At 42.6% G+C, this 14,665-nt stretch overlaps 1 protein-coding gene and 1 pseudogene across 1 annotated transcript in view; both read left to right on the top strand.

Annotated features, from left to right (window-relative positions):
* The first annotated feature begins 9,129 nt into the window (after positions 1-9,129).
* lamc3 (laminin, gamma 3) overlaps positions 9,130-14,665 on the top strand; it is a 226,051-nt gene continuing 220,515 nt past the window's right edge. The window contains exon 1 of the mRNA XM_062989196.1: positions 9,130-9,502. Coding sequence (XP_062845266.1) covers positions 9,130-9,502 — 373 coding nt within the window. The remainder of the gene's footprint in view (positions 9,503-14,665) is intronic.
* LOC134303776 (U2 spliceosomal RNA) lies at positions 11,937-12,035 on the top strand (annotated as a pseudogene).

The raw sequence follows: 14,665 nt of genomic DNA, 5'->3' as shown, positions 1-14,665 counted from the left end.
CTCCATCAGCACTGATGTGTCTGATCCACTCATACCAGCACAACACACACTAACACACCACCACCATGTCAGTGTCACTGCAGTGCTGAGAATGATGCACCACCCAAATAATACCTGCTCTGTGGTGGTGCTGTGGGGGTCCTGATCATTGAAGAACAGCATGAAAGGGGGATAACAAAGCATGCAGAGAAACAGATAGACTACAGTCAGTAATTGTAGAACCACAAAGTGCTTCTATATGGTAAGTGGAGATGATAAAATGGACAGTGAGGTGGTTTTAATGTTATGGCTGATCGGTGTATATTTCAACACAATAAAAAATAAGCTATTTCCAGCTTTCGAACGCAGAACATGACACCAAACCCTCACGTCCACCCTAAACGCTCTAATAAATGTCGTACACCTGATTTAGGAACAAGCTGTTCCACAGCACAGCAAAGTGACCACAAATGCCTGGTCATCGTGAGCTTAAGCTGTGACCGCGGATTTGCCAAATATAGCTGATCTAAGGACTTCAGAGACCTAGAGGCAGATTAAGGTCTGAACAAGCCGGTCATACAGGAGGAGGTAGCCTATTAAAAACTTTCAAAATAACTTTATATTTTGAAACTTTAGGGCTTTAAACTGGACCTTGTGATAGATAAGGGACCAGTGAAGGGAGGCTAAAATATCAAGAGCCCTCGTTGTTGCTCATCAGCACAAGTTCTGAGAAATGCTGGAATAATATTACCGGATAGAACATGTTTAAATTAAAGCAATTTAACTTCACATTACGCAGATTAGGCATAACATTATGACCACCTTTCTAATATTGTGTTGGTCCCCCTTTTGCTGCCAAAACAGCCCTGACCCGTCGAGGCATGGACTCCACTAGACCCCTGAAGGTTTGCTGTTGTATATGGCACCAAGATGTTAGCAGCAGATCCTTTAACCTCCATGGATCGTACATGTTTGTCCAGCACATCCCACAGATCCTCGATTGGATTGAGATCTGAAGAATTTGGAGGCCAAGTCAACACCTCAAACTCGTCGTTGTGCTGCTCAAACCGTTCCTGAAGCATTTTTGCTTTGTGGCAGGGCGCATTATCCTGCTGAAAGAGGCCACAGCCATCAGGGAATAGCGTTTCCATGAAAGGGTGAACATGGTCTGCAACAATGCTTAGGTAGGTGGTACGTGTCAAAGTAACATCCACATGGATGGCAGGACCCAAGGTTTCCCAGCAGAACGTTGCCCAAAGCATCACACTGCCTCCACCGGCTTGGCTTCTTCCCATAGTGCATCCAGGTGCCATGTGTTCCCTAGGTAAGCGACGCACACGCACCCGGCTATCCACGTGATGTAAAAGAAAACGTGATTCATCAGATCAGGCCACCTTCGTCCATTGCTCCGTGTCTAGTTTCGATGCTCACATGCCCATTGTTGGTGCTTTCGGTGGTGGACAAGGGTCGGCATGGGCACCCGGACTGGTCTGCGGCTATGCAGCCCCATACATAACTGTGATGCACTGTGTATTCTGACACCTTTCTATAAGAACCAGCATTAACTTCTACAGCAATTTGAGCTACAGTAGCTCGTCTGTTGGATCAAACCACATGGGCATCAATGACCCTGTCGCCGGTTTACCACTGTTCCTTCCTTGGACCACTTTTGATAGATACTGACCACTGCAGACTGGGAACACCCCACAAGAGCTGCAGTTTTGGAGATGCTCTGACCCAGTCGTCTAGCCATCATGATCTGGCCCTTGTGAAACTCACTCAAAGCCTTACGCTCGCCTATTTTTCCTGCTATTAACACATCAACTTTGAGGATAAAATGTTCACTTGCTGCCTAATATATCCCACCCACTAACAGGTCCTGTGATGAAGAGATAATCAGTGTCATTCACTTCACCTGTCAGTGGTCATAATGTTATGCCTAGTCGGTGTATTTATTCAAGGTACTAAATTATCATAAATAAAATGGAAAAATAAAATAAAAATTGGCCACCGTGTCTGCTGGGTGGGAAAATGACCGGTCTACATGGGTGGGGTCTTCAAATTGGAGTTAGCAGGACCCTGGTTAGCAGACCGAGGCGCTTGTGCAGAAAGTAGATGAGCCTCACGTGCGAATCTCCCGAAGCACGGGCGTAAAAGAAGGGGTCTGTAAGGACCGTGCAGGCGTCGGGAGGGGAGTAAGCGGGTAAATATATGGATCCCCAGCAGCAGAAGACAAATTGACTACACTAAATCGGGAGAAAATAAATAGAAAAAAAAAGAATCAAAACATTTAAAGGAAACATCAAACTCCTAACAGATCCAGACTAAACAAACAAAGTTCAAATGCGTTTGTTTTGTCTGCTTTTGTAACTGTCAGTTTTTTCTCTCTCAGATAAAATACCCAGAGGCAACCAATAACTACATCAGCAGTCCAACCCTGGTGCACCGAGGCTTAAGCTGATCTAATCCATTACCTATATTCATGGGGAAAGGCTAAGCCAATTTGTCCTTGCCGGAGCAGATCTTAGACCTTCCTCGCTCTGCGAGCCACTCTGAGGCCAAATAAAATATAATTACCGTAGTACACACACTCACCAAAAGGAAACTGCAAGAGACAAGGGCTCGAGGGCTTCTGGTGTCTTTCTGTGCTTTTGCTTGTCTGTTGCTACCTGGTTAAAATAGACTGGAAAACACTACAAAACATCTGGAGGTTTATCAAAGGTCCTTTTCCTCTTTGGTCCAGAGCACACGGGTCCATTTTTTTCCAAAAAAGACCTGAAATACTGATTCATCTGACCACAATACACGTTTCCAGTGTGTGATGGTCCATCCTAGATGCCTCCGAGCCCAGAGAAGTCGACGCCACGTCTGGACATGGTTAACATAAGGCTTCTTTTTTGCACAGTAAAGTTTTAAGTATCATTTGTGCATGTAACTCTGTATTGTAGTGCTTGACAAAGGTTTGCCGAAGTAATCCCTCACCCATGTGGTTATATCAGCTATTGTTGAGTGGAGGTTCTTGACGCAGTGCCATCTGAGGGATCGAAGATCACGGGCGTTCAACTTAAGCTTGCGCCCTTGGCCTTTACGCACTGAACGTCCTCCTGATTCCTTGAATGGTTTAATGATATTATGCACTGTAGAGGGAGAAATATGCAAATCCCTTCCAATCTTTCTTTGAGGTACATTGTTTTTAAACATTTCAATCATTTTCTCGCACATTTGTTGACAAACTGGAGATCATCTGATCATCTTTGCTCATCAAAGACTCAGCCTTTCTTGGATGCTGCTTTTGTACCAAACCATGATTACAATCACCTATTTAAAATCACACCATTATTTAGTTTTTTCACCTCATTTCCAACCCTTAAATTGCCCCCGTCCCAACTTTTTTTGAAATGTGTTGCAGGCCTGAAATGCAGGAATGGATGTTTATTAATAAATGAAATTATATTGAGCCGACAAAACATGAAATATTTTGGGAATTGATTATCATTATAAAATAGCACTATTATTTCACCTACTTCTATCCATAATATTATGAAAAGATTTAGGGAATCTAGAGTCTATGTAGGGCATGGCTGAAAACCACTATTGAATAACCTTCCAGGAGTGCATGATAAACATCAAGCTACTGTAATAATTAAGCCATGTGAGTTTGGGAGTATTTCAGAAAACTGTTGTCACTTAATACAGTCTGCTGCTACATCAAGAACTCACAGATCAAAGTTCTCAGCTCATAGATATCACTAGCCGTGTTTGAGAAGGGATAGCCGAAGCCCTGTAATGGATTTGTTCCCTGTTTTGGGGTCTAAGGGTAATCCAGGGCAGATGGAATGCCTTTATTTCTTGTATATATTGATCAGCCATAACATTAAAATTACCCCCTTGTTTCTACACTCACTGTCCATTTTATCAGCTCCACTTACCATATAGAAGCATTTTGTAGTTCTACAATTACTGACTGTAGTCCATCTGTTTGTCTGCATACTTTGTTAGCCCCCTTTCATGCTGTTTTTCAATGGTCAGGACTTTCACAGTACCACTACAGATCAGGTATTATTTAGGTGGTGGATCTTTCTCAGCACTGTAGTGACACTGGCATGGTGGTGGTGGTGTTAGTGTGTGTTGTGCTGGTATGAGTGGAGTTTTAAATACTGTGTCCACTCACTGTCCACTCTATTAGACACTCCTACCTAGTTGGTCCACCTTGTAGATGTAAAGTCAGAGACGATCGCTCATCTATTGCTGCTATTTGAGTCGGTCATCTTCTAGACCTTCATCAGTGGTCACAGGATGCTGCCCACGGGGACCTGTTGGCTAAATATATTTTTGTTTGGTGGACTATTCTCAGTCCAGCATTGACAGTGAGGTGTTTAACAACTCCAACAGCGCTGCTGTGTCTGATCCACTCATACCAGCACAACACACACTAACACACCACCACAGTGTCAGTGTCACTGCAGTGCTGAGAATGACCCACCACCCAAATAATCCCTGCTCTGCGGTGGTCCTGTGGAGGTCCTGACCACTGAAGAACAGCATGAAAAGGGGGCTAACAAAGCATGCACAGAACACAGCGTTCTAGTTGGTAGCCAAAGCTCTATTCCTTTTTCGGGAATTGGGTTTGTAAAGACTTGTGCCAAATCTAACCTGACAACCCTGACTTCTTTTGTACCAGCAATATAACACCATGTTTTGGAGGATTTTTTACTACTATGTAGCAGTTCAGAGAAGCAGCGAGGGCAGCACATATTTATTGTTTTATTGCTCTTTAACAAGATTCCAAACAAATTATAGCTGCACAGTCCGCTGGCAAGTTACGACCGAAACACTTACCAGAAAAACCAGAAAGAAGAACTATCAGATTAGAAAACCAATAATGACTGACTAACCCCAGGAGCTACACAGTCATCCATGGGAAAATTTGGGAGCACTTTTTACACATTTTACATTACCATATGCACTTCCAAGAAGAAGGCTGTCTTAATTCTTAGATACCTTTAAATGCTGCCTACTGAGGTGCCTTAATTCTGAGCAATAATCTGACTGAATAATGAGGTTGCATCCGATGCTTCTTTAGCTGTGAAGGCAATCCCAGCATTCAGTGTGGCACAACTGAGAATGTAAATAAATTCTGTCTTTTTTTTTTATTAGGATTTATAAAGGTGTACAAGCATAATTAATTTGAAAATTAGGGTTGTCAGTGACAATTTTTCCCACTTTTTTCTCCCCAATTTCCTCCCCTAATTTAGTCGTGTCCAATTATCCTGATTGCGTCCTCTATACTGATTCGACCCTTCACCGCTGACTGAGGACGTCTCTCAACTGACATACGCCCCCTCCGGCACGTACGGTCGGTACAGACTGCATTTTTCACCTGCACGAGTCGAGTTCATACACTTGACGGGCACTGTGTATGGAGGGCCACACCCCCATCGGCATTATTCCTCAGCCCTGTGCAGGCGCCATCAGTCAGCCAGCAGGGGCCGCAGTCGCACCAGTTATGAGGACCTATGATTCGACTTTTTACCCTTAACCCTATGAACAACAGCCAATCAGCCCAGTTGGAAGGCAGAGCTAAGATTCGATACGATTTATTCGAAACCACAACTCTGGTGTGCTAGCGTACTTGACAATTTCATTGTTTTCAGTACACGGAGAAAGATGTGCCCCACAGGTTAAATAGAACTAGCTATATAGACACTAATTAGGACAGATGGGTGGATTTTATTTACAAATTACACTCACATTTACTCTGTAATTTCTCCCCATTAAGGCGTTTCTCTTAATCCTTTAAATATGTAAATTGCTATTAAAATTCTAAATTTAAGGTGTGTGTTTAGCGATTTAACATTTGTCATTTACGTAGCATTCAAGTGTCTCATGTTTACTGGTTAAATTGGACTATAAGGCAGTTCTAGCAGTCCTACGGCAATTCAGTTAGCAATCGCCTAGTCAAATTGTCCAAGATGTCGAAGTCTAAAGCAGCTAAAAACACAGCTCCCAACCAGAGATGTGGACTCGAGTCTGCACACACAGCAACTTCAGACTCGACTCGGACTCGTTTTAAATGACTCGGACTCGACTCATGACTCGCAAAAAAATGACTCGTAAACAACGAGTCCCTAGCGTCAGCATGTGTTAACATTAGTTACGTGTGACAATTACATATATACATACATATACTGTATATATACCCGCAACGCACACAATGGGTAAATGTTACAGCCAGCTTACGGCGTAGTGATGAAGCGTCACTCCTTACTCCCTACACAGTTTGAAATTCACTTCATTTGAACAGTTTCGTTACCTTTGGATTGGAATCTCACTTAAAATGGTGGAATACCCTACGTAGTGCACTTCACAGGAACAACTGGGGTGAATGGAACGCTCCTACAGAATTGGCGCTGATGGTTGAAAGAGCGCTTTCTGAACCAATCAGACCTTCTGATTGTAATTTTTAGTATGAAATGCTGTTATTTGCCTTTATTCAGTTTGCGTCACACAGATGACGTGTTAATGAAACGCTTGATTGGCTTTGTAATGAGTTCGTGTTTTACTTTACAACCGGAAAAAGTTTGGAGGTTTTTAATTATAAGCACATTTACAAAACAACGGATTATATTCCTAATGGGACACACGGTTATAAATTTAATAGCATCTGGAAGAACATAAGCTAAGGTAAGCAGCGGTAATAATTCGTTTAGCTGTGTTTTGGATTTTGGCCGCTGTGCCGTGATTTATTGCACGCTTTTGTTTTGCAATGAAAACAAAACATATCAGTTTAAGCTTTTAACTGGTTCCTTCTTGTTACCTTTTTGCTACATTTCCAATATATGTTTTGTGTATATTATATTGACTTGTGACTTGACTCGGACTCTAGCCTAAAGACTCACGACTTGACTCGGACTCGTATTATTTGACTTGTGAACATCTCTGCTCCCGACCAATTCTGTGGACACAGAGAGGGGTCCAAACATCGCACCGTTGCCGGATGTTTAAGGTTCAACCATTATTAAGGTCGCTGTGCTGTGTATTGTAGCTTTCATACATTCTATCATTTAATTAAGTGTTATTTAATGAATGCTGTGAAATGTGGCACTTTGATTGTTCTGTACAATGTAAATCTAATTATCTCATTAGTTTGACATTTTTTAACACTGGTGTCCACATACTTCTGGCCATATCGCACATATATTATCCGCAGAGTTTTAGCCGCACACTTAAAATTCACGTAAGAAGCACTTCCAGCCCTCTTACTTGTTTGATGCAGGAATAGTTTTGGTTGATTGAAGAAAATTGCGAGTCCTGGTAAATTGCACTGCAATCACAAGCATGTTTTAAGGAAGGGCGTTTTGGGGCTGTGAATAGGGGGATTTTTGATAGGAGTGACCTGATTATGAAATGTTTATGAGTCATTGCATTTGACCTTGCATTTGCATCAACTCTAAATAAAAAAAATATATATAAAAAATAAATTAATAAGTGTAATATACAGGTGAAGTCAAACATTTATATACACTTGTAAGGATATAAAAAAGTTCTGTATAGTTTACATATACAGTATACTGTATATAGTTTATATAAGTGGAAGCAATTGGGAATGACAGCAACTCAGCCACAAAGTGTTAGGCCACCTAAAATGACAGAGCGGGGTCAATCACTACAGACCTCCAAACTTCATGTGGCTTTCAGATTAGCTCAAGAACAGTGTGTAGAGCTTCATGGAATGGGTTTCCATGGCAGAGAAGCTGCATCCAAGGCTTACATCACCAAGCGCAATGAAAAGCGTCAGATGCAGTGGTGTAAAGCACACCACTACTGGACTCTAGAGCAGTGGAGATGTGTTCTCTGTAATGACGGATCACGCCTCTCCGTCCGGCAATTCGATGGACGAGTCTGGGTTTGGCGGTTGCCAGGAGAACGGTACTTGTCTGACTGCATTGTGTCAAGTGTAAAGTTTGGTGGAGGGGGGATTATGGTGTGGGTTTGTTCTTCAGGAGTTGTGCTCGGCCCCTTAGTTCCAGTAAAAGGAACTCTTAAGAGATTTGACAATTTCATGCTACTTTGTATGAACAATTTGGGGATGGCCCCTTCCTGTTCCAACATGACTGTTCACCAGTGCACAAAGCAAGCAAGGTCCATAAGGACATGGATGAGCCAGTTTGGTGTGGAAGAACTTGACTGGCCTGCACAGAGTCCCGACATCAACCCGATAGAACACCTTTGGAATGAATTAGAGCGGAGCCTGCGAGCCAGGCCTTCTCGTTTAAGATCAGTATCTGCCCTCACAAATACACTCCTAAACCTTGTGGAAAGCCTTCCCAGAAGAGTTGAACCCGTTATAGCTGCAGAGGGTGGGCCGACATCACGTTAAACCCTATGGATTAAGAATGGGACGTCACTCAGGTTCATATGCGTGTGAAGACAGAGGAGCGAATGCTTTTGGCAATATAGTGCACATGCTAGGAACCTGCCTCTGGTCGGTGAATAGAAGAAGGAATAGAAGAACCTTGTGAAACCAGTGCAATGGTAAACAAAGTCTAAACAAACTTAAATGGTTCACATTAATATTTGTTCACTTAATACTTTGGTCAGTCCCATACTGAAACAAACAACCCACAGGATGTAGAGGGGATTTTACTGGACCTGTCAAAAGTTCCAAGCTAATAAAATACAGGCGCTGGCCAAAAAAGGTTAAGAACCCCTCGGTCTAACCCTTTCATCTCCTAAATTCCCCCCATACTTCTAACTTTTACGTATCCTTTTTCTAGGCTTTGGTGTACACCCCCTCACCACGTCTGTTGCCTATTTTACCCTTCCCCTCCTCTGTGTGAGTGTGTGTGTGTGTGTGTGTGTTTGTCCCAGATGTCTTAGAAGGGAAACAGATTTTAAGTATTCAGAAAGAAGAAGGGAGGAATGAAGAGGGGACGACGCCACATGCGATCCCGGAGAAACTTTCAGGACTTTTTAGTGCTTTTCTGTATGCGAGCTGAGAATAGGCATAATCTGTCAACCGCATGGTGCTGCGTGTTATCTTGTCACTGAATCCAAATAAGTCTTTTGGAGGATTAAGGAGGAACACCTATGGATGTACCTTCCATACCGTTGCCATTTCTTGTATCGATTTCTAACCTAGCTTGAAAGATGTCTCTCGTTACGCTCCTACTCTCCCTCCTCCACGTCTCCTTTCTCTCGAATTCCCGCGTCCTTGCCGGGATGGACTCCTGCTACGACGAGCAAGGCGTCCCAAGCGTGTGCATGCCTAAATTTGAGAACGCAGCCTTTAACCGGACGGTCGTGGTCTCGAACGTCTGCGGCGCCCCTCCGGAGGACTACTGCATGCAGACGGGGTCTACGCGCTCGTGCCGCCGGTGCGACGGTTCCGACCCGGAGGCCAACCACAACGCCAGCTATCTGAACGACTTCCACGGCGACGAGGAACCTACCTGGTGGCAGAGTCAGTCCATGTTTTACGGAGTGCAGCACCCAAGCTCGGTCAATCTGACCCTACACTTAGGTAAGAAGGTCATGATACCATGATGTCACGATAATGCTGTTAATAATCATGCAAACCTGTTCCTAATTAACTAAGGTAACCCCAAATCAGAAAAAGTTGGGACAGTGTGGAAAATGCACATAATAAAAACACAGAGTTTCTTACATTTACTTTGACTTTTATTTAATTGCAGACAGGATGAACCTGAGATATTTCATGTTTTATCTGCTCAACTTCATTTCATTTATTAATAAACTTCCATTCCTGCGTTTCAGGCCTGTAACACATTTAAAAAAAAGTTGGGACAGTAAAGCATTTACCACTATGTAATGTTGCCTTTCCTTTTCACCACACTTAAAAGATGTTTTGGCACCGAGGAGAACAAGTGATTTAGTGTTTCAGCTTTTATTTTGACCCATTCTTCCTGCAAACACGTCTTTAGATGTGCAAAATTCTCCACACTTTTTCTATTGGGCACAGGTCAGGACTGCAGACAGGCCAGTCCAGTACCCGTACCCTCTTCTTCCACATATGTTGTTCAAAGACCTCAATGTACTTTTCTGCATTACTGCTGCCATCACAGAAGTGTAAACGACCTTTGCCAAGGGCACTGACACAGCCCCATACCATGACAGACCCTGGCTTTTGGACTTGTTCCTGATAACAGTCTGGACGGTCCTTTTCGTCTTTGGTCCGAAGCACACGGCGTCCATTTTTTTCCAAAAATGACCTGGAATACTGATTCATCTGACCACAATACACATTTCTTCTGTGTGATGGTCTATCCTAGATGCCTCCGAGCCCAGAAAAGTCGACGCCACTTCTTGACATGGTTAACATAAGGCTTCTTTTTTTGCACATTAAAGTTTTAAGTGGCGTTTGTGCATGTAACTCTGTATTGTGGTGCTCGACAAAGGTTTGCCAAAGTAATCCCTCACCCATGTGGTTATATCAGCTATTGTTGAGTGGCGGTTCTTGATGCAGTGTCGTCTGAGGGGTCGAAGATCACGGCCTTTACGCACTGAAATTCTTCCAGATTCCTTGAATCGTTTAATGATATTATGCACTGTAGAGGGAGAAATATGCAAATCCCTTCCAATCTTTGTTTGAGACATTTGATGACAAACTGGGGATCCTCTGATCATCTTTGCTTATCAAAGACTCAGCCTTTCCTGGATGCTGCTTTTGTACCAAACCATGACGACAATCACCTGTTGACATCACATCATTATTTAGTTTTTTCACCTCATTACTAGCCCTAAATTGCCCCCGTCCCAACATTTTTTGGAATGTGTTACAGACCTGACTGCAACTGTCTGCAATCAAATAAAAGTCAAAGTAAATATAAGAAACACTGCATTTTTATTTTACTTGCATTTTCCATACCGTCCCAACTTTTTTCTGATTTGAGGTTATATTTATTAAGATTTGACCTATTCTTTTTGCAGCTAGAAAGACTTTATTCATCTGAATAAAATCTACAGGGTTTAAAAGTGTCTCCCTTTTGCAAATTTGCGTCCAGTCAGTCAAATAGCATTTGTTAGGTCAGGCCACTCTCTGCTCAACTGATTCACGTTACAGTGATGCTAACAGACATGTTCGACAATATTTACTTTTATAAACCTGATAAATGTGTTTTTTAAGCACACTGCACAAGCAAACCTTATTCCAAGTGTTTTAAATCATTTTTCCTCCAGGGACCCTGTTTTAAAAGCTCAAAATATGTAAAATTCATTTTATTTAACAGCTCTCAGGTGGCACAGCGGGTTAAACTGTAGTGCTAGCCCATCACAGTTCCGGTCTGGCACTTAACAGACATAATAAGCCACGCTTGACAAAGGAAAGGTCAATTTTTGTCGATGGTTTCATTAGCGATGCTTGTAATCGCAGCGGAATATTACGTTAGCACACCAGCGCCGAGATTCTGAACTCCTCGGTCCGAAACTCGCCGCTGCCTTCGGTCGGCTGGGCGCCATCTAGCGGGCATAAATGCCAGTGCCTGGAGCAGACACGTTTCTGCTAGGGCGGGATGACCAGACTATGTAGGTAGGGTCTTTAAAAGCTGTGTAAGGACCCGATTGGCAGATGGAGATGCAGCTGTGCAGAATACATGGGTGGAGAAGGGTTCCGCTAAGGGCTGCGCACAGGTCGGAGGAGGCGTGAGAGTCAATATACCCACCTCGACTGCGATCAGGGATCCGCCAGCAATGGAAGACAAACTGACTGGCTAAATTGGGAGAAAAATGGGAAAAAAATGCATAGATAAAATAGGCTCAGTCTTTGCAAGCATTGATGGGTAGTGGTTCACCATTTTGTGTGAGAATCAGTTCAAAAACAACATAACAATTTAGGTCTTTCACCATCTACCGTACATAATATTATCAAAATATTCAGATAATTAGGAGAATGCTAAGTCCATGTAAAACAGTGATGTCCAAACTACGGCCCGTGGGCCATCGCTTCTCGGCCTTTTGGCTAATATCAAGTGTAGTATCTGTTCTAGCGGGTAGAGCTTTGGACTATCAACCGAAAGGGAGTACTTTGGAAAACTGTTGTCACGTAACACATCCCACAGTCTTCTGCTGCATCAAGAAATACTATCAGAAGGAAAAGGTTCTACATTAATACTATGCAGGAATGCCTGAAAGAGTTTTCTGGGCCTGAGCTTATCTCACATGAACCAAAAGACATGTGTGTTGTGGTGGGAGTCCAAGTTTCAGCTAAATTTTGGACACAAAAGGACCATGCAGACTGTTATTAATAGCTGCAAAACAAACATCTGTCATGATATAGGGGTTCATTAGTGGCTATGGCATGGTTAATGGTTATTTATTAAAGACAATACCAGGCTTTATTCTGCATGTACTACAACATTGTGGCTTTATAGACATGTGTGTGTGCTTGACTGGCCTGCCTGCAGTCCAAATCTATCTCCTATTTAAAGCACATGGCTTGTCATTAATAGGAGAATTTATAAATAAATAGTATTCTCAGTTTTCAATCAATTGATTGTCGGTTGATTGTTTATTTATTATTCAGGGGCGTGGGGGGTGCTGGAGCCTATCCCAGCTTTTCAATGGGCATAAGGCACACAGTAACACCCTAAATGGGGCGCCAGTCCATCGCAGGGCAGACACACAATTCAGTGTCTCCAATTAACCTGACTGTGTGTTTTTGGACTGTGGGAGCTCCCGGAGGAAACCCACGCAGACACGGGGAGAACATGCAAACTCCGCACAGAAAGGACCCAGACCGCTCCACCTGGGGATCAAACCCAGGACCTTCTTGCTGTGAGGCGACAGTGCTACCCACCGAGCCACCCTATCTATTGTTCTATTATTGTAAATGTATTTACAGTATATTTACTAAATACAATTAAGTTGCTCACTGAAACACTGGAAATCATTTATTTGTACTATTGTCAGATAAATAAATATGCAACCAGTAAAAATATCCATCAGTAATATTAACATTTGCTGTAATTGTATTGGTAAAGTATTAAGGAAACGCTCGCTGTAACAAATTACACTAATTAAAATGACATTAAAATGAATCAACATGGTTAAGCTTTAAACACACTGAATGCCGCCAACTTCAGAAGTGTAAACAACAAGGGAAAATGGAGTGGGAATCTTTACCACTACCAGAAATTACGTGAGGGGCAGTATCACCCTGGTTTCTGCAGCTTTTGATTAATTGCAGTCTGACCATCAGGACAAATTTCAAGCGGTCAGATCACTGTACTGTTCACACTACACAACTGGATCTCTTGTAATCTGGAGTCTTTAAGATGTTGTGGTTTGCACATTACAAGACTGATCAGTGATAGGGGGTCACACACTACAAGATCTATCTCTAGGAGCGATCGCTGTTGAGAAGGTCTGGTCTCCAATCTACGTTTTGTCACAAAAACACACTAGAGAAGAAGGCAGGGACGCCAGCAAAAAGCGCGCGATCCGAGTTGTTTGGGCTGCCAAAAACAAGAACTAATTTTTATCCATGTCATGGGTCCAACAAGTGCGAGATGTTTTCTCCTCATTGGAGAAACCAAATCCATAGGTTTCTTCTCACACAATTGGCTGTAGCTCATAAAATCACTGCCAGTTAGAGCCTGATTGCAACACTTTTCACACTACATGATTTGGACTCGTCGACAGGGCTAGATATTTAGCATACCAGACATTTTAGGGACTCTTGGATCCAGAGATGTTCACAAGTCACAAAATACGAGTCCGAGTCAAGTCACGAGTCTTTAGGCTAGAGTTCAACCAAGTCACGAGTCTTTAGGCTAGAGTCCAAGTCAAGTCACGAGTGTTTAGGCTAGAGTCCAAGTCAAGTCACGAGTCTTTAGGCTAGGCTAGAGTCTTTAGGCCAGCTGTAGCTTAGTGGTTAAGGTACTGGACCAGTGATCAAAGGGTCGCTGGTTCAAGCCCCACCACTGCCAGGTTGCTGCTGTTGGGCCCTTGAGCAAGGCCCTTAACCCTCAATTGCTCAGACTGTATACTGTAATTGTACTGTAAGTCGCTTTGGATAAAGGCGTCTGCTAAATGCTGAAAATATAAATATATAATATAAATATATAAATATAGTTCAATCAAGTCACGAGTCTTTAGACTAGAGTCCGAGTCAAATCATGAGTCTTTAGACTAGACTCCAAGTCAGGTCACGAGTCTTTAGGCTAGAGTCCGAGTCAAGTCACAAGTCTTTAGGCTAGAGTCCAAGTCAAGTCACGAGTCTTTAGGCTAGAGTCCAAGTCAAGTCACGAGTCTTTAGGCTAGAGTCTGAGTCAAGTCACAAGTCTTTAGACTAGAGTCCGAGTCAAGTCAAGAGTCAATATAATATACACTAAACATATATTGGAATGTAGCGTAGAAATAAACAAATAACATGTAAGTGGAGCAAAACAAAAGCGCGCGATAAATCACGGCACAGCGGCAAAAATCCAAAACACAGAAAAAAAAATCATAAGCACTGCTTACCTTAGCTTATGTTCTTCCAGATGCTATTAAATTTATAACCGTGTGTCCCATTAGGAATATAATCCGTTATTTTGTAAATGTGCTTATAATCTAAAACCTCCAAACTTTTCCCAGTTGTGAAGTAAAACATGAACTCGTTAGAAAGCCAATCAAGCATTTCATTGACGCATCATCTGTGTGACGCAAACTGAATAAATGCAAATAA

This window comes from Trichomycterus rosablanca, chromosome 26 (assembly GCF_030014385.1).
Source record: "Trichomycterus rosablanca isolate fTriRos1 chromosome 26, fTriRos1.hap1, whole genome shotgun sequence".
NCBI classification, from domain to species: domain Eukaryota; kingdom Metazoa; phylum Chordata; class Actinopteri; order Siluriformes; family Trichomycteridae; genus Trichomycterus; species Trichomycterus rosablanca.
This window is presented reverse-complemented; position numbering and strand designations above follow the sequence as displayed.